General features: G+C 34.5%; 3 protein-coding genes across 7 annotated transcripts; 1 reads left to right on the forward strand and 2 right to left on the reverse strand.

Moving 5' to 3' along the window:
- Positions 1-334: 334 nt before the first annotated feature.
- Positions 335-3,080, reverse strand: LOC106641924 (uncharacterized). Of its 2 annotated transcripts, XM_089591303.1 has the most exons (5): positions 2,945-3,080; positions 1,958-2,396; positions 1,113-1,618; positions 711-1,044; positions 499-649 (listed from the first exon to the last, which is right to left on the reverse strand). In XM_089591303.1, the coding sequence occupies exons 1-5, from the start codon at positions 2,969-2,971 to the stop codon at positions 582-584; spliced, it is 1,374 nt and encodes a 457-aa protein (XP_089447429.1). In that variant the 5' UTR covers positions 2,972-3,080; the 3' UTR covers positions 499-581. The 2 variants fall into 2 exon arrangements, with proteins under 2 accessions (XP_089447428.1, XP_089447429.1); XM_089591302.1 differs by having other exon boundaries at positions 335-1,044; positions 2,945-3,078.
- A 403-nt stretch (positions 3,081-3,483) lies between these two features.
- On the reverse strand, positions 3,484-16,384 carry Pdk (pyruvate dehydrogenase kinase). 3 transcript variants are annotated; one of them, XM_014356599.3, is made up of 7 exons: positions 15,812-16,384; positions 7,296-7,503; positions 7,033-7,217; positions 6,223-6,387; positions 5,819-5,988; positions 5,522-5,746; positions 3,484-5,433 (listed from the first exon to the last, which is right to left on the reverse strand). In XM_014356599.3, the coding sequence occupies exons 1-7, from the start codon at positions 15,912-15,914 to the stop codon at positions 5,245-5,247; spliced, it is 1,245 nt and encodes a 414-aa protein (XP_014212085.2). In that variant the 5' UTR covers positions 15,915-16,384; the 3' UTR covers positions 3,484-5,244. The 3 variants fall into 3 exon arrangements, with proteins under 3 accessions (XP_014212085.2, XP_089447419.1, XP_089447420.1); XM_089591293.1 differs by having other exon boundaries at positions 5,819-6,012; XM_089591294.1 differs by having other exon boundaries at positions 5,819-5,995; positions 6,218-6,387.
- Positions 16,385-17,522: 1,138 nt separating this feature from the next.
- LOC106641933 (protein CDV3 homolog) lies at positions 17,523-20,499 on the forward strand. Of its 2 annotated transcripts, none has more exons than XM_089591256.1 (3): positions 17,523-17,998; positions 18,609-19,012; positions 19,148-20,499. In XM_089591256.1, exons 1-3 carry the CDS (start codon positions 17,810-17,812, stop codon positions 19,284-19,286), a joined length of 732 nt encoding a protein of 243 aa, XP_089447382.1. In that variant the 5' UTR covers positions 17,523-17,809; the 3' UTR covers positions 19,287-20,499. The 2 variants fall into 2 exon arrangements, with proteins under 2 accessions (XP_089447382.1, XP_014212004.1); XM_014356518.2 differs by having other exon boundaries at positions 17,527-17,992; positions 18,606-19,012.
- The last annotated feature ends 295 nt before the right edge of the window (positions 20,500-20,794 follow it).

Below are 20,794 nucleotides of genomic sequence, written 5' to 3' on the forward strand. Positions count from 1 at the left end.
AATAAACGTCGCTAAACTGCTTCACGAAAGCCTTGTTGAGCTGCTCGTGATCGATATTTTTGTCCTTTCGTTTTATACTAAATAACGTTCTTCCAAAGCTTTTTCAATCTCCGAATTAAAAAATCCGGTATTATGACCTGGTGCTTGAAGTTAGGGCCACGTGCCTTGATCAATAATAGGTCAAGAATTAAGGATCCGTTGTTAGATCCTTGTGGTTAAGGTGAATCATTCGCCTCTTTTCCGTTGAAATATTTTTCAAAAACAAAAATTAAAGGGTTTTTCGAGTGATCTAATTTTAAAATGACACTGTGATCATTTAGTTTCATTTCCACTTGTAATTCAACTTATGCCATACAGTTAAGAATATTGATAACGATAAAAAAAGGAAAAACTTTGCTTAAAGAATAAAAGTAACAACAATTTAATGAATCTTATGATACACAAAAAAAAATGTAAAGTAAAAATTTTTCACATAACAGTACAATTATTATTCGCGTTGCCCCTTCGCATCTCCATCAACCTGTCGAACCTTTCCACCAACAAATCGCAATAAATTGGAAATTTCTTCTCGGCAAACTGCTTCACGAAGGCCTTGTCGAGCTGCTCGTCTCGGACGTACGGTCCGATATCTTTGTCCCGAAGGAGTACACTGAAAAACGAAACTGAGCCGTAGATCCACGAGTTTTTCATCGACTCCAACTCCTGCTTACACTTCTCGCGATGCTTCCCCAACCGATACCCGTTCAAAGCTCTTCTGACCTCGAAGTTCAATGATCCACCCTTTGGATTTTGCGCTTCGAACAGAGCCGCGTGTCGCAACAGGAGGTAAGGAACCGAGGAACCGTTTTCGCTCAATATGACGTCCCGTACGATCGGGTGGTTGGGGTCGAAAGTTGCCCCGTTCTCCAACAAAAAACGCACCACGTCGCTGTGATTGCAGTCCTGGACAGCTACGAGCAGAGCTGTCAGGCCTCTCTTGTTCACTCGGTTGATGTTTTTCCCGTGTTTCAGCAGCAACCTCGTGCACTCCGTCTGATCGTGAAGCTACGGGAGATCGGGACATTTGATAAAAAAACAACCATCCACAAATCAAAATTAAAATGAACACTTACAAGGTTGGGGTAAAGAGTTTCAATGTCGTGGTCGCAGTCGTCGTGCCGGCCTTTGTTGAACCTCGAGGACATCTGTTTGTTCAGGTCAGCGCTGCGCGTCTTTAATCCGTAACAGAGCGGATCGAGATCGTCTTTGTCGCAGACGTCGACGGAGGCTCCGGCCTCCAAAAGAAGTTTCACCATCGCGGGCTTCGCCGAAGCCACGGCCAAGTGTAGAAATGTCCTGGCCTCTTGGTCCCTCCAGTTGTTGACGTTGGTGCCAACTTCGACGAGTCGTTTGGCCAAATGTGGCTTGTTCCTCTCTATCGCTAGGTGTAAAGGTGGACATGGGCAATCCGGCACTTGGATGTCAGCACCCGCGTCCAACAGCAGTTCCAGAACGTCGCTTCGGTCGTAATTGACGGCGCAGTGAAGCGGAGTCTCGTCTGAATCGTCTTTCGCGTTCACATCCGAACCGGCGTGGATCAGCGCCCTGACGGCCTCCGAGCGGCAAGTCGAGTCATCCTCTGGGAATGAAAATTCATCGATGACATGAGAATGACGTAGGAAAACGTTTCTTGATGACTTTGAATTAACTCGTCACTTTAAAGGGCATATATCATGCAGTGACCGTTAAAATTACTCAAAAGAAGTACACAATTTTGTTGTTTGCTAATATCGATTTTTCCCACTATGAAGTATACTCTATACACGTAAAAAAGTTGTGAAAATTATGAAATTGATTTTTAATAATAGTTCATAATCATCCCTAACAAAAATTTGTCCACAATTAAAATTGAAAGTTTATTATGATCTACGGCTATAAATGAATATAAGGATAATAAGAATTTGAAAAACTACTGTACTGTATTCTGTTGCAATTGCCATATGCAAAGCCGTACGTCGTCCGACATTGACAGCTTTCACGTCCGCTCCGGCTTTCAAAAGTAGTTTGATAATTTCGGCGTAGCCCCTCTCGGCGGCAAAATGCAGTGGGCCAAAGTTACCATAAAAATTGGTATTTACGTGATCGGCTCCCGCGTCCAAAAGTATTTCTACGATTTCTGCGTTATTGGAAAGTATCGCTATCACAAGGGGCGATTCTCTCTTCTGATTTTGAATGTTTACATCGCAACCAACCGACAACAAATGAACCAGTATGGACTTGTTGTTTGTTTTCGCGGTGTAATGCAACAAGCCATTACCTTCTTTGTCATAAGCACTTGGTACTAAAATGGTTTCCAATGAATTAAAAATTTTCTCATTATCACCTTTGGTTGTGTGTTTTTCAAAATCGTCGAACCACTAAAAATATTATATATTCATTCAAGTATTAATATATACAGTACTACTACAACATAAATATGTGAGTTTTAACATACTACTAATAAACTGTATTTAAAAAACTAAAGTATTTTTTGTTTTTAAGCATGAAAAACAAAACGTTTTGAATTTTCATTTTATTTTTTACTGAATTTAACTACTAAACATTAATAAGGTATCTATATTTTATCATTGGATTAAAACAAGTTGGAAAGTGTGAGCTTGCTGTTACAGCAGTTGTGTGTATATAATATATGTATGTATATGCATGTACACAGTTACACACGTCTAAAAAGACACATCTTAATTCGGAAAAAATGTCAAAAAGAAAATTAAAATTATGTGATTCGTGTTCATTGAAGTTAATTGGAGGTTAGAAAATAACTCAAATATGTGTTTGAAATAAATAAAAAAATAACTGCATGCTCATTAGACAATTGATGTTAATAAATTTTTAGTTTCATACAACTTATAAAACGAATAAGTAGTTTGATCTTATTTGCATTAAAAGTCATAAAATAAAAAAATACCTTTTGCGAAAGAGATTCTGACGTCATTGAATATCAACTGTTAATATTAATGCTTTGTCAATACTCTGTTGTATTTTTATTAATTTTATTTACACGAAACATAAAGAAAAATACCAATATACTTTTATAAGTATATTTTTGTTTCTTCTAACTTAAAAATATGCTTACGACTACTGAGCAAAAATATAAACTATATTATACGAAAGGTAAGTGCAATGCGATAAGCCAGCGTTGAAGTTTATCACCGTTTACACTTGTTGTTATGGTGGCTTATCTTTTTTATCTGTGTTTGGGCCTCAGGTGTATCTACATTTCTTGAGTAGACTTTATCAGTATAGTATAGAAACACATTAGTATATATAAGAGCTATTTTTTAGAAATAACAATAGAGTATGTGTTTATAGTCAAGCATATTTTAAACAACGTTCTTTGTTTACAGAACTAATTTACCAATAATGACACTTCATTGAAATTCGAAATATATTTGAAATAAAAGTAAAAAAAAACAAAAAAAAAAAAAAAAAAAAAAAAACGAGAAGTTCTGAGGTAGCAATCGGTATGAAGAAGGAAATAAAACAGTATTAAGTAAGGCGCAATCTAATTTTGTCGAAGATTTTTCGGAGAAGCTATGTATCAAATTATAAAAAACATTTTTGTTTATGTATCGATTTGTAATTTAATTATAAGTTTGGATATAAATAGAGAAATCGTACATTTACACATTAAGCACGAAGAACATTTTGTGTAAAAAAAAAATATTTATTGAACTTACGTAAAAATATAATTCACTAAACATACATATGATTTTGTGATTTTTGTTATTTCGTTTAGGAACAGATCTATATAATTATAGACTACGTGAACACTAAGAAAGTGCGCATTATGATAAATCGGTAAGTAACGCTTTCATCTCAGCGTGTCACAATTTTTTTACTTTTCTGATAATTGTGTATCAGTTGTCAGTAATCCGAAACGATACGCTTGGATTTACATCATAAGAAGTACGTGTTTAATTTTTAAAGCTAAAATTATTTTTAATCGTCAATAATCGCTTCCAGAGCGATAGTTTATTTTAAATGTCTATTTAGTACGCATATTCTGTCAGAATACTTTTAACGATTCCATCACTTTAATATAGTTAAATTTTGTGCTAAATTATTTTGTAAAAGTTTTGTATAGTGCAAAAAATTAATTAACGAATCACGATGTTTTGTCGAATTTCCGATCAGTCTAATTAATTTTTATGATGTACGTTAGGCAAAATAACCCCTAAAAATGTACTTGATACTGTAGTAAAATAATGATTTTTATTTATTGAAGATCGCTGCCATATATTTATAAAAGCAATTTTAAACTCTCAATAAATAAACGAAATGATTGTATGTTTTTAACTAAATTAAATATTTAACAAAAACTGGGACAATAAATAGTGCAATAATCTGCAGTAAGTGAAAGGACATGAGTAAATTCGAGTTATTTCATAAGAACTTAGATTTTTCTAAGGGTTTGAAGAATTTTTATGCAGATTTGATTAGATAAGCAAATAAATATAAATTAATAAATTAGAACATATAAATACTAAAATAAGTTGTAAAATCTTGCTGAGGGAAATTTGTTTTCTTATTGTTTTTTATCTATTAAATGTGAAATAAAAAGATGCATTGTTATAATTAATAAAAGTAAAAAATAAAATTGTATTCTCTTATACATGTATAAATCAATCATCAAAACAGATAATTTACATAAAATTACCTATGCAAGGTTGCAGACAGCATTTTTCAACATGAATAAACATCTTACAATCACAGTGATTAATTATTACATGTTTGTTATAATCCACCAATCGCAAGTGGTTTCATCTTTCTTAAATTACAAGAACAATGACAATGATTTTTCGTCGGCGATAATACCAACAGTTAACACAAAATAGCTACTAACACTTACTTGAAAATAACGACATTACATTTTACTTTGAAATATATTTAAATTATATGAAAATTTCAAATCATCGTGAATTTTTATAAATGAAAAATAGTGGTATGTTTTGGATGTACAAGGTAGAAAATAACATGATTTACTGAGCTGAAATTCAATTTTTCAAAAAAGAAGTTCAGTCGATAAAAGTAGAATAAAAGCATGTACAACGAATCGTTATACTCGTGAAATTTCAATGCTGTGACATAAACCAGGAGAATTATATATTAAAAACTCCGAATAATAGAATATAAAAAATTTCTAACACATGCATGGATTAAATACGTATCAGTCAGTCAATGATCAACAAGATCAATGGCGCTTCGCTAGCACTGGCTTGCTTTTAGGCCGTTCGGTAGCCTATGACCCTGATTTGGGCTCATGTTCATTTGTCTAGTTGCCATGCTGTTTCCGCATTGGCTACTCCAGTCGGCAACTGGCAGAGGAGTTTTGTAAAACTTTGATGAGGTTTTGTTGTATATTGGAAGTAATTCGTTAGCTTCGTTCGACAGAGCCTAAAAATACACAAATTTATCAATTGCAGAAAAGTTACAAAATATATAAATAAATAAGTAAATCAACGCTTCAACAAAATAAAATTACCTTCAAATAAATGACAGCGTCTGTGCCGTAGCCTTCACAACTGAGCAAAACCAAATCGCCATGAAAATATCGCGCATACAATCGCGACAATGGAAGACCGTAGCCATACCCAGCAAGTGGCACCGTGTGAGCGTCAGACTTACTGGGCTGGGGTGCTGTGCTGTACATGTACTTAAACAAGTGATCTATCTGTGAACGGGGAATACCACCACCCAAATCGGACATCTGGAAATTAAATGTTGTTTAAATTTTTTATATCTTGTTTTATACTATGAAAATATGTTTGAGAAAACGTACCTTCACGCATACGTCTTCTTTACCACGAACAACAGTGACCACCAATGGCGGGTAGTTATCGGCATCGGAACCGCAATGCTCCATCACCGCTCGCATACTGTTTTTAAACAGCTCGAAAAGCATGTGATACAAATGACTAGGCACGTAAACTATCTTTACATCACCAGGATCTACAAGACAAAAAAACGTAGATTCTATAAAAACCGCAGTCGTAGATGAAAAAAATTCAACGATAATTAATAGCTGTGGTCTCCACACGTTTAAATATCATTCAGAAACCTGAATAGTATACATTTTTTAGAATGGATGGTCTCTTTTTTTTCAGGTCATGCTAAACAACATTTTGACAAAAGGAATACTAATTATCGCAATCAACGCATGGCTTTATTTAAAAGCAGACTTGCCATTGTGTTGGTTGACCACGAGGTCAGGACTGGCCATGTAGTACTGGTCGCAGAGGAAGCGGGCGTTCTCGTAGGCATCTTTGATGACTCCGATGACGTTACAGCTCGGATCGATGCAACCGATTTGCATGTTGTTGTCGTTCAGTACGCCACCAAACAACAATGCTGGAACAAATTAAAAACCAAACGAATTTTTAAATATTTTTTTTTTTTTTTTTGGCACTTCTTCAAAATAATTTGAGCCGTTCGTTTTATTTGTTTGATAAGAATGCATCGAAAACAATAGTATCGCAGTTACTATCATACGTTGCTTGGATATTTTTTATCGTTACTGCAAATGAGTTTTTTTATTTTTTTATTTTTTGACGTTATGAATTTCGGTACAATTTATAAAAACATACCAATAATTTTTGAGCGTCAAGTAAATAATGAATTTTTTTTTTTATGGTACAGAAAAAATTTGCAAGTTTCGAGTGAAAATCGAGTCGGAAAAGTTGCGCAATCACTCGCTCATTTAGTTTAATAGACTCAACAGTTCCGCACTTGTATTTGCTCATCATTCAATTGAAACCAATATACTTTACGTGCCCTACGTGCTAGAGTGTACAGTACAGTCAATTACTGACTCGTGCACGAAAGATAGACGGAAATTTTATTTTTATTTTTTAACAACCGCTGCAATAAATGTTTTAAAAAGAAAAAAATTCCTACGCTAAAATAAAAACAAAAATAATTCAAAATGTTTGTACTTTCAATTTTATTACGTAACAGAGAAAAACAAATTCAGTTAACGGCGTGAATGTTACTTACTGTGCTGATTAATGAGCATTCTTATCGAGATCCGAGACATGTAAAATCTGTCGAGAAAATATTGGATGCTGTTCTCCGTTTGCGCGTCCACGTCGTGAGATTCTTTCAACTCTAGGACTCCCTGAGCCATTGTCTGAACTACGTCAGTGTGTCGGTTTCTAATTTTAACTAGAGCCTCGCAAAATCTGTAATCGAAAATTCGTGTGCGCGTGATTTTTTTGACATTTAAAAAGGAAGAATGTAAATAAACATTACCAACTCACCTGTCCAAGGTGCTCTCGCTAACGTCGGCCTTTTCAAAGCGTATAATCTCTTCGAAAGAAGTGGCGTACAAATTATTTACAATTCCAACGCTAGGCATGCGTAGGAGGTTCTCCGGCAAAAGATGGATCTCCTTCATGATATTAGCCAGGCGAACAGGAAGTTCTTTTCTCAGGAAAATGAAAGACTTTCTCTGGCATGCACTAAGTCCTGAAATGGGGAAAATTCGATTCGAGTACAAGTTTATCATCTTTTCTTTTTTTTTTTTACATCATACACAAGGGTTACAACGATACTATTTTCCACAATTTGCTCCAATTAGTTGTAAGTGATAAAAAATAATTTAGCTTTAATCCTCGATGTAAACTTATTTTATAAAAATGAAAAATAAATGCATATGAATGTATCACTAAAACTAATATACCACGTCGTATCTGCGTATGTTTAATTTCATTTTTAGCGGTGACATTTCTTTATATTTAAAATCCGAGGCTCTGAATCACCTTAAAATACAGTTTTCTAATAAAAAAATTCGAACTGTACAAAAACTGTACAAATGTGCGGTTCGTCGATTTTGTAACAATTTTAAGAATTTACAATAGAAATTCAATTGTATGAACATGGAAATGTATAATAATTACAAACTTAAATCACGTTAATACTTTAAATTTATTAATCTGGAAGTGTACATGTATTTTTATTTTATTTTATTAAATTTTTTTTCAAGACGTATAAATATAATACGAAATAACTATACTTATTACACGTGTAAGTGGTAATTTATACATTTTATTAAAAAAAGCAAATTAAGTTAATCTTGTTTGGCTTGAGTAATAATTTTTCTAATATTGTTTACTTTACGAAAAAATAATTTTCATTAAAACGTATCACCTAATTTTTTATTTAAATAGATTTAAAAAATAATGATTGCTCTTTCGTGATAAAACAGTGATGTTTAAACTTTACACCAGATATTTTATTTATAATTAAAATCTTTGGAATGTTTATAAATGTAAGTTTAGGTGATTAGACAATTAAAAGAGAAATATTTTACAATACGAATATGTATACTGATAGAAATAATTAACATTAGGTTGATAAATAGACTTAAATTCAAAATTACGTTCTTATCTGTTTGTCGTCGTAACGAGTTGATTGTGTTAACACTTAATTTTTTTTTCGTGTGCGAAATCAAGAAAACCGCAAACCATACAACATGCCTCTCATAATGCGGAAATGTTATGACAGAATGTATACAGATATTTCTATCACAGCTCAGAAAATAACTTCGTTGATGAACAAATTGAAACGATGGACAAAATGGAGTACGTACACGAGTGAGACGTATATATAGAAAGCACATTCGTGTGCACATGCATCTTGAATAAAGTACAGAGGACAGCTAATCTAGTAGTTATCTGCGCGAAGAGAACAAGGGAGTACAGAAGAGAAACGAAACCAGCCGTCAAATGACGAAGGATTGGATGATTAATTTATCCAAGTGTTTATTTTTATTTTTGGATCACTACACAATTTTCAATCAATTTTCAAAGTGCTTTTATTCCCTTACGACTATCAATATTGTTTTTTTTTTTTTTTTTTTTTAATTAAATGGCAATAACGTTGGAAGGTTGTTGCGTAATCCTTGCAGAGATAAATTGCGAGTTATGGTTTCCAGAAGATATAAATCGATCGAATATAGAGACTACTTTCTATTCTCGAATGCGTTGTGGTTTTAGAATAACATAATTATTTTTTTCCGTTTAGCAGAAGAGGCCATATTGTGCTCTGAATTGTATGGCGTGGTCAAAAGGTCTCTCAGTATTTTAATCTTTTTTTTTTTTTTTTTTTTTTTTTTTTTCATAGTCATGTGTAAATGTATCAGCCATCGGCGTCGTCGTCATTGTTATTGGGAACGCACATTTAATGCATTTAATGGAAAAGCTTGTAATTGTCATTAAAAAGTATAATGCAGACTACACGTGCGACCTTCGCGTGAAATTGTGCAGTTGATGGAGTGATACGGATAATTCTTTAATGATATAAAATTATGAAAAAATAAAAAAAAAAATCCAAATAAATAAATGGTATGGTTCTTATGATTGCCAGTTACAGTCAATTGTTTAGGTGACTCTCTAATTATTGGTAAATAATTTAAAAAAATAAAATGACGGAGAATTTTTTTACTAATTATTTATACGTATAAGCTGTATGTGTTTCTGGGTATATACTTTTAATTTTCATAAAAAATTATTTGATGTTTCGTGTATTAACAAATCAAATTACCAACGTTACATCATTACATTCTATTAAATACTTCTAATAGCACGTCGGTTAAACTGCTACTTAAAAAATATCTAAAAATGAATCATTCTTGTTTACATAAAATACTATTAATTAATAAATACAGTAATTTAAAAATATTATATATTTTATTATTGTCATAGTCATTCCAATATAGCATAAAATTTGTGACTGTATAAAAAAAATTAAACTTTAATTTGAAAAGAAACGTAAAAAATCATGTATCTACGAAGAATCTATTTTATTGACGTCAATCAAAAGTGATGATGACGAGCGATATCTACTAAAAACACATACCAGCAGCGTATATCCAATAAAACCGACAAAAATAATTCGTGCGCAATTCAAGACTCTGTAAACTCAACGTATCCGCATGCACTTCTTAAAATAACTGCATGTAGACGTATGCAAGTAGTATGGCAAAAATAAATAAATAAATTCTAATTCAATTGGTTCGCACAAAATTTTACTATCACGTAGCTACCTATACTTGTTTAGTTGTTGCGTAGTTGATTATTACGAATCAATGACCTATATTTTATTTATATGTTGTGTAATACACACAAAAAACATGTAAACTTTTTAAATACCAATAGCACACGCATTTATTTTTAAAAAAGCTTCAATTAATCAAATTACGTGTCTTTTAAAATCAAATTTTTTAAGGTTCAAATCGATCGTAAAATAAAATTAAAAAAAAAAAAAAAAAATTATGTACTTAAAAAAATTTAATAAGCAACGTTAATTTTACTTTTGTGCCTCAAACTAACATCATCGCCTTTTACACGCATTTCTTCAACACCTCATGTCTTACACGGAAGTGTTATTGCGGGATCTATATTTACAGACTAAACTATGTACCACCTATTGTGTATTTGTATTGATTTTTTTTTTTTTTTTTTTTTCGTACACAATTTGAAATGATAAATTTAATACATAACAGTTTCTGTTTGACTTATCTTACAGACGCGAGAAAGGTTTCGTAAAAATACGAAAAATTTAATTACAGAGTCAACGAACCTACAGTATCTGGTTTTTACGTCAATCCAATTCCAATTACATCCATCCACAATTTATATTCAAAAATAATAGATGGTAGATAATATTTTGTTCACAGTTAATTTTTTTGAAGAAATTATTTGGAGAAAAAAGTATACAAAAAATTTTTGTTATTTCAACAAGAAGTTGAATTGATTATCCAAATATTAATATTTCAAGCACACTTTAAAACAATGTGATGAATTTTATAATCGATGTATATTTTATAACTTTTAATACACAATATTATCATCCGCATATATTTGAAGCCCATTGATCGATAACAAAGCATAAGGTTTTTTATACCGTTTCATGGGGTTTTTCCATTTTATTTTTACACAGTCATTATACCAACTATTACTTTACTCCACATCAGATATCATAATCTATTAAATATGGTGACGGGCGAGTACGGAATAAAATAAAAAAGGACCATGTACTGATAGGTAATGGAAAATAGTGAATGAGCCTTTCAGTGTTGGTAAAGAAAAAAAATCATAAAAAAAAATTTATTATAGATACACATATTATTTTCGTTAATTTTGCATTTATGTGATTTTTTTCCGAACAAAAGTTGCAAAATACCGTAGACAAACACTTGATGAAGTAAGTAAAATTCATGTTATCGAAAAAACAAAAGTTACTCGCACGTGTTGACCTCATTGATCAATGTTTCCGCGGTTTGATCCTATCTCTGGCAAATACGAAAATACGAACACCCTTCCTAGATAAGCCGAATATCACATACGCAGAAAGAGACTCCCAAGAGACTCGAGTCATACGTATTTTAAGTGTATACGTACTTATGAAAAAATTCTCGAAAGCATTGCTATCGGCCCGATATACGCTCCGCCAATCGGTGCTTGACTTTTGTGGGCTCGCTTCATTCGTATCCGTGGGTTAATAAGCCATGCCTCCGAGTGTCTTGCGATTCCGACTGTCGAGAAAAAATAACAAAGTATGGGTACGTCGTTGGGCTTTGTGCGCGCTTTTTACAAGTATAGTTTGCTGTACTACTGTTTGTCGACTTTCGAAGCTTTTTAAAATAAAATTCAATTGACAATGACTCATTGAAAAAAGAGTATCCATACTTTTTACGAGAATCAATTAGTATAGGTATGGTTTTTTATTGTAGTCATTAAAGTTCGTTAGCTTCGATTATTTTCATGTCAAAAGTTAATCGCGAGTATAGTTGTACGCGATGACTCACGTTTTTCAGGTACAAAACAAGTCGTAATAATCCATTGAAACGTATGCGCAAGTGCTTATACGCGAAAACCTGATTAACATCTGCGCGTGTCGTTACATATATATTATATATACGTATGTAGGCGATCGGTAAACATTACGCGCACTGTCAGTCTCTGAGTAAAAAGCAATACAATTCGATGTCCTTGACGGAAAAAACAGTTGAATTAAAAAAACAATTCGTAGACATAAATAATAATAATAATAATAATAATAATAATAATAATAATAATAATAATAATAATAATAATAATAATAATCGATGCCTTGTTTATCAAAGAATTGAACGAACGTTGACTAAGCGGATACCGTATGTTCATCGTAAATTATAGTACACATACGCTGCGATTTATCGCGTTTTCCATTGTTTTCGACAAACTCGGGCAGACATACCCTCGGACGTAATATTTGAGATAAAAGCCAAGTAAACGTAGTTCCTGTTGTTCTTCGTTGTGAGGTTGGATCCTCGAGTCTCGTATCGATTATTACGTGCTCCGTATACTTATTTTACAGGTATATACGCGTGAAAGATGACTTGGATCGTCAACAAAAATTCAATACAATATACATTTTGAAATGGTATAGTTTGGCAATGAACCAAATACTTTCAGTGGATTGCGGATACAACTGCATCAATATCTATAGCTATTGTTTTTTTTTTCTACTTTGGAAAAAAAATTTACGTTTTTGCGGTATCTTTCTGACCTTTTTCAAGAAAAATCATTTACAAAGTAGGTTATTCGCAATGGAGAACCCGCGATTTAATATCTCCAAAATATAAACAATCGAAGCAACCAGTAGTAAACAGCTGAATTCTTTTTGTGATCTATTGACTCTTAGACTACATTTATCAGTAATGTTGTGGTTCTTCTTTCGGTCGTTCTTGTAAGATTTTTCATCGTTGACGAAAAAAAAAAAAATAAATAAATAATAAGCACGTATTTAAAATATTCATACCCCCTGTGAAGTATCATATTCCATCGGAATGAGTAAAAAAGTAATTAATAAAATTGAAAAAAGTGTCAATTACAGGCCTGAAATAAAAAAAAAAAAAAAAAAAAAAAAAAAAAAACCAAGTATATTACTCATACAACTGGCATTCGTATGCTACTAGATTTCTCTCGAGACTCAAGCTCGCGAGTATTCTCAACGGTACAGATAACCAGAGAAAAACATTCTCATGGCTGAATCGAATTGTCGTTTATAAACTCGTTCGAGTACGATAACATTGACAGTCCCGTTGATGTTTTGATCCCGCGATGCACAATAATTAGAAAGAGACAGCCTCGATCGCAGGTTTTTTTTTAATTATTTGTGAGCAACCGGAGACGAAGCGGATGATCGTGCACGCGTACACGGCGCGATTTCCGCGAGTTTACCTTTGTTCGTACGGAGCGGCGGCGGGTTTCAAGTAACGGTTACGTAAACTCCCGCCGCAGCATTGAATTTATGGAAGTGTTTTTGCCGTCTGCGCAAAAAAAAGCCTCAAGTAATTAGACATGCATAGCTTGCCGGGAGATGTATCGCTAGGAGGAGAGACGCGAGCTTCGTTAGATTCCAGAATATTTTGTGGCACGATATTTTGTTCAAGTACACAATGATTCAGTGACGTGGACAATCTGATGATGTTGTTCAATTTTTTTTTTTCACATTGTTATCTGAAGGCTCTTTTTTTGTTTTTTAAGGTATACGAATTAAGTGTGAAAATATAAACGAGTGTGCAGTCTCGTGGACGTAAGAATCATCGATAAAGTTTTTTTTTTTTTTTTCAGTCCAAGGGTATCCACAGCGATATTTTTATTTACTCAGATTGCACCTACCGACCATCATCTGCACGGTTGGAAACGTATAAGCAACTGGAACTTACCAAATAAAGTCGTGAGGTCATTTTTACTGTACAACACATTGATTTTCATGAGGTAAATGTACCTACTCAGAGTATTGTTGATAAATGTTATCGTCTTCTCTTTGGAGAGGGTAGAAGGAGAGGTCGTCAGATAAAACCGACCGCACAAAAGCAAAGTATATAGGATTTCCGGTGTCTGGGCCGTATTTTCAAATAGATACCCCAAATGTATACACAACACCTACAGTGCTGTTGTCGTTATTGTTTACATCGTGTGTATACAGAGGTCCAGAGGGGCGTGATACAGAAGAAATTTACGCACGTGCGCAAGTGACGTTGCGGAGTATCGTTTGTGACGATGAAATCATACCTGGTGTATAGGGTAACATCATAACATCTGCGCAACTGACTTTTTCAGGTAGCCAGTTTTATTTCGTAATGCACTATACGTTACGAAGCTTACGACCAGTGGACTCTACAATGAAACCTGAGTGTATTTGTTTTTTTAATTTTCCCCGACGTCTCGAAAACAGAGCAAAGCGTATTTCACAAGTTTTCATTTGATTTTTATAAAGATTGATAAAAAAAACTGAAAAAAACGAACCCAAAATCTTTTTTTTTGCGTCTGGCAAATTTTTTAGTTAGATTTACTAGTTAATAAAAAAAAAAAAAAAAAAAAAAAAAAATTCGAGTTATCAAGTGAAAGCCACGTGGCTATGAGAATTAAGTAAATAAAGAGGTGAATTTTTTTTTTTTTCTAATCGGGTGCTCGTATTTATGTCTACGAGATAAATAATTCGTCGGTACGGCTTCAACGTGATACCGCGATTAATTTGTTCCGCATAACAATTGCGCAATAGAAAGTTTATAAATTTACTCACACGACCATCTACGTGATTTTCTTTATTTTATTTATTTTTTTAACAAAAATAAAACCATATCATGCTTACAATTTTCCCCTCACTTTTTCGTCTTCGCAAACGTACGTACCATACTTTACCTATGTAATATCCACTTTGTGTAAATGTTTTTTACATTGTTTTTACATAGTCAACTTATTTAAATATTATTACAACTAGGTGAATTTGGTTTTTTGCAAAGCCCGCCGAACAAACCAATCACACCCAACGAATAAAAAAATATGTTATACATATATAAGTGTTTAAAAATATTAGCTGTAAGTAACTCAAACGATTTCATCATTTTAAATTATGCAACATTGAGTATTTTTGTTTTTAAAAAATCGATCTCAACTACCTACACACGCTACAAAAAAAAATTCTTCGCGAAACAAGAAAAAACTTTGCAATTTCCTTCCTCTAACATGTCATGTTGTACATTACAAGACTGAACCTCGCTATTTTGATATCCAATGATGCGCCACTTTCCGTACCACTACATAATAATCGATAAGGACCTTCTGTACGTACTTATCTTGATAATGTATATAGGTAAGTATCTCGCGCAGAGACTACAGTAATGTTATTACGTATACAGTATGTATTTGTGACACTTTTTTTTTCGTAACTACTTTACGATGCGAAAAAATAAAGATCTACAGTTTCATTGTCTAGGGTATATTTATGGTGTTTCAAAACTCTTTTATTAACCACCATAACTTTTCCAGTAAAGGAATCCTACTCATGAAATGAATTTGTATTTTCACCTATCTATGAGAAGTTTCGAAAGTGAAAACTTGACTTATCGAAAATCACACCCTAGGGAAAGAGAAAATCCGTAACCTTGTAGTTGTCTTTTCACTAAACTGTGTAAGGCGTGAGTTGGCGGAGAAAGTGGAGTGAATCACCTGTACAGGTATAGAGAAAATCCTCTTGTTTTGGTCAAGGTTTCGTCAACGCCAATAACAGTTTCGTCAAGGGATGGAGGGGACGAAATTTTTTAAATAAAACAACAATCAATGCTATTGTTTAGATACACGTACAGATCGCTATATTAGAATCAAAGAAAAAAATTAAATTAAATTAAAGAAATTAAAGGTGATTGTAATGTGTGCAATGAAAATCGTCACCTGGAGCGACGAAAGGTCGAGGAGGAGGAGGAGGAGGAGAAGCAAGGACTTACCAAAATCGATAAACTGCTTGATCGAGAGGGGCGAAGGGTTGAACTGGGAGTAAAAGTCGAGCATCTTGACCATGTTGCCGAGGCACCTCTGGGTGAGCTTCATTTTTGCAAAGCTGCTGCTTCAGCTGGTGCTGGCCGTTTACCTGGACTATAGCCTTCGCCAGTGCCACGGAACTTTGATGGTTCAATTGCTTCAGGTTATAAACACTCGTCGAGCCGCACATTAAAACCACCTCCTCGGAAAAGCCGATTTTTGTCTAGATATACCTATGTGTACTGGTGTTCTTTTTTTGTTTGTTGGCCCTAATTTGTCAACGGCTGACACACTTGCTCTCTAAGGCTTATTCTTTCGAACAATAGATAGGTACAAGAACTTGTTAGACAGTTGCAGCTATAAAAATTATCCCGCAAAACAGGAGAGGAGAAGGACGAGGGGACGAGCCCTATAAAAAATGCGAGATGATAATGTACTTAATTGCAGCGCGTCGTGTTTTTATATGACTATTGGTTCGGATAAAGCCGAAGACAGACTGAAACGAGAGCTCGCCGAGAGAAACGACGTTCAGAAGACAGTTATACGGAGGCTTCTGCTTGTGTATATTTGTGTTGGAGAGCAGAAGGGATTGAGAGTTGAGAGAGAAGCAGCTGCCACAATGACAAATGTAGCCGTGTCGAAAACTAGTACTAATTTTTAACAATTACCATACAAATCCTTACCATGTGTTGGTTACACGTATGTTATCTTGAGTAGATTCCACAATGACCAGCCCTATACCAGCCGGATTATATAGCTACGTTTGCGATGCCATCTAGCGGGGCTTGGTTTGGAAAAAGGAAAAAGGGTAAGTATAGTAAAACAAGTTTATGCAATGCAAATGATAAACTGAGACTAAGAATTCAGTTAATTTAAGTTAATATGTCACCTAAATGCTTCATGTTGTAAAATGTACAAATTGTAGATAACGCAAATATTTGGGTTATTGGGAATTATTTATGCATTTATTAGATTCTTGTTGCTAAAAACATGATAGATAAATAAAAAAAATTTTTTTTCAAAAATAAAAAAAATTTTTGTTTAAACAAATTGTTTAACAATATGCTACCTAACAATTTTTATGATGTGCATCCTTAGACATTTAAATAAGGAGTGAAAATATTGGAAGAAAGTTTAAATGCAGCTCTTTATAAATAAACATAATGAACTCTCATGCGTGGTCTCCAGTACGTACTTACCGCGTAAGCGCGCAATAGACCTAACGATGAGGCATTGCTAGATAAAAATCCAATTCAAATCATACATTGCTCATTCCATATTATTGTAGTACTATATTATACGAAAGTTTTAAGCCGTGTTGGATTAAAAAATATGCATTAATGAATGTGCAACGTATGGTCGAATTTCGTGAAAAACCCTGTTTTTCGAAACTTCGTGAATTTTTTACTTGTAAACGAAGGGTTTTACGAAAAAATGACAAGAATACTTTTTGTCTTAAAATTGGCCAATGAATCTAAAAAAAATTTTTTTATGTCAAAAAAATGAAAATTTCTTATTTGTTTGTAAAAAATGTTTATAACAATTAATCGGCCAACTTTACAGCCAAGCACCTTCGAAAATCGGATTCAGCGCATCAAAATACATAAAAAAAACTTTGGTGCAACCATGGACCTCCATCGGCTACGAAAAGTACCCTGGCTCCCGGACTATCTGCTTGTATAGCTTGCAGCTCTCGTTCACGGCGGCCTCGTGTCGTGTCGTGCTTTAGCATCTTGAGCGCAAGGCAAGGAATAGCCGGGACAAATCAAGGAGTGCCTTTTTACCGTACTTACTCAGCTTACTACCTTCCTTTACGGGGCAGTTCTAGTGTTACTTAGTTAACATTGTACGACGTGCGCGTGCGAGACACGACGACGGCGCGCCGCAGCACAGCAGCAGCAGGTTAAGTGAGTCCACGAGTACAGCAGCAGCAGTAGCAGGTAGTAAATAGCAACAAAGCAACCATGGCAGACCTGGACGATTTCTTTGCGAAAAAAGATCGCAAAAAAGCAAAGGGAAAAAAGTTCACGACGACCGATGAGATAGCTCGCAAGCTTGAGGAGACTGGCAAGAAGACCCTCGAGAAGCCCAAGCCCAAAGAGAAGCCGGAAAATTCCGAAGGCAACGACGACAATCAGCAGATCGAGGTAAGGGTAAGGCTGCTACTCACCCACAGGTATACGGTTTACGCACACTTACCAACCTCCCCGTGTGCGTTTAACCCCCAAAGAGTTCCAAACTCTTCGCACCTCTTTGGGGCTCTCCCTCATCCATAGTCCACGTGAAAAGTACGCCGCTGCCATGTTTGCATTATACTCTAGCAAACGTCACTCCTCCTTTCCCCCTCGATTCGTTTGCTTTGCAAGAACTTCTTTCGTGTGCGCTCCTTTTCTAGCACCACACCTCCAGGTTCGATCATTTGTTCCAAGGAAGAATTCCTCCAAGCTGAGGAACGGTTAACCAGTCCGGGGGAAAGCCGGGAATTATGTAACGCATGGCTCTCGCTACTGCGGATTATTTATGTTGTCGGACTGTCCGGGAGTAGTCCGAGGCGGCTCGCCCCCCCGGATTGGCAGCTGTTACGTGCATACTGCTTTGCACATCCTTGAGGCCTTTGCTCTCCTAGTTTTTTTTGCAAAATATTCTAATGTCTAGTTGAAACTCTACTCCTCGTTGGGCAATTTCTTCTTTCGTTGATGTCTTATTAACGTATTGTTTTCATAAGATTTACCACATGAGAACAAAAATATGTGATTTTAGGAGGAAGACGAGTGGAAGGAATTCAAGGAGGAAAAGAAGGATTACTCGGGTCTGAAAATTGGAAACCTCACTGTGAGCGAGACAAATGACCGAGACGTCGATGATGATAGAGGAACTGGAGAAAACGCTTCCGATCAGGAGTCAGGAGAGCTCAATAAGAATTCTGGTCCATGGAAAAAGACTGATAATCCACCACCTCCAGCACCAGAACCCGAACCAGCACAACAATCTTCCAAGGTAGTTGGTGGTGTTTACAGACCACCAGGCCTCAGGAACCCACAACCCGATGCTCCACTGCGTCGCCACAGAGCAAAGAATGTAGCTCCTGACATCAACAGTGAAGAATACTTCCCAACATTAAATGCCAAGCCTGCAACAAACGATGTGGCTGGAGTATGGGGCAAAAAGTAAGTCATTGTACGAATAATTGTCAAGTCTTACGACTGTAAACATTTGTTTATGTTTTGCATGAAATCTAATCAAATTCTATTGTGAAATCATTATTGGACAAATAATAACATTAGTTTTTTCTCTTTATTTAGGAAAAAGGATGAAGGAAATTTTGAAGAAGTTCGTAATCGAGGGGGCACTCGAACTTACAATACGCCAGAAGCTCAGGACCAAGCTCCTAAATTGTCGTTAGGAAACAAATACGGGGCGCTATCGCAAGATCAAAGCTGAAAGCAACAAATACCGTCTAATCGATCGATAACCATATACGTTACCGCCTCGCTCCGTTTCGTGGCCCAGCTGCGCCATAGACACATACTTTTAGGCTAAATAATTGCATACCGTTTGTGCATACATATACATATATTTATTGACAATTTTTTTTCTTTAACTCTCTTTTTGAAAATTCGCTACTCAATCGTTGGATGTTTTCAATTTTCTCTCGAAAGTCGGTGAGAAAATTGCTAGTACTATTACAAATCGTATCAAAATATGTCGCGAGTTTTGATAAATAAAAGTATATACTTAGAAGAAATCTATTTACGTTTGTGCGATATGTCGCTCACGAAATTATATCTAAAAAAAGAGCGAAGTCATTGCATTTGTCAACGAAAGCAAAAGTCTTTAATAGTTAAGTAATAAAAAATCTCTGTAAAAAATATTCTATCATCTTGAATTACAGCGAGATTCCGAGGCTGGGCTTCGGAGCGGTGCCGTTAACGCAAACAGTGTTTAAAAGTCAAAGTAAAAGCAAACAATATTATTATCATTGTCGAAGGAAAGAGAAGTGCTGACGAAAATGATGAAAATATAAGGACAATTTATATATATATACATATATAAAAAAGAAAAAGTAACGTGTGTATGCTTTTGTTGATGCTTGTTTGATTATGTTTGTTAGGTTAGTACCTTTGTTTTTTTTCTTCATTCACAGTAAGGAGAAACAGGAGCAAGTAAAGAAGAGGAAGGATGATTAGGAAAAGAAAAAAAGAACTGTTGAGGTGCTAAGTGAGGGTTAAGTTTCTGATTAGGTAGCCGAAATGAGTTTTTGTACAGTGCAAGATGAAAAAAATTGTGATTATTTGTAAATTCCTAAGAAAAAAATCAAGTTTGTTGAAGAACTGCCTGATACACAAGCATTTCAACATTGTAAATCTTTGTGCGCGTATAGTGCCTCATTGGGATCATCTCGAGCAAAAAAGCAACTGTATAGAGTTAAACGAAATAAAAAACAAAAATAAAGGAAAGAAAGAACAAAATGAGCAAATTGTTCAAGTACGTATTATTTCAAATGTGGATTTCATGCAATGATACTTATCCGACTTTTTTGCAACGAGATTGTCGCTGTGCATTTACGAGCGGACGGGTTTTGCTAAGATTTTTTCGCAAACTTTTGTATGACTTCTCAATGTTTAAATTAAACTAATTGTTATCTCATAAAAAAGAGTTACATACGTCTATACAGCACATTTACTCTTTTTTATCGGATAGACGATATAACATTCGATATATATATATATATCCTTTAGTGAGTTTTAGATAAATTTTTTTTACCGAGTCCTTCCTCAAGTCGTTGTCATATTATAGTTTGTAAATTATTTACTCGACGTGGTCAACGCGCTAAGAACTGTCGAACTACTAATTATACAAATGTTGTATACAATGAGTATACTAATATTGAACAAAAATAAAAAAGTTTGTGTGTTGCAAGATGCGCCTTTTGTTACAGAGCGGGGTTC

This window comes from Copidosoma floridanum, unplaced genomic scaffold (genome assembly GCF_036245765.1).
Source record: "Copidosoma floridanum isolate Cflo_tuat_1 unplaced genomic scaffold, Cflo_Japanese_pri ptg000013l, whole genome shotgun sequence".
In the NCBI taxonomy this organism is placed as follows: Eukaryota; Metazoa; Arthropoda; class Insecta; order Hymenoptera; family Encyrtidae; genus Copidosoma; species Copidosoma floridanum.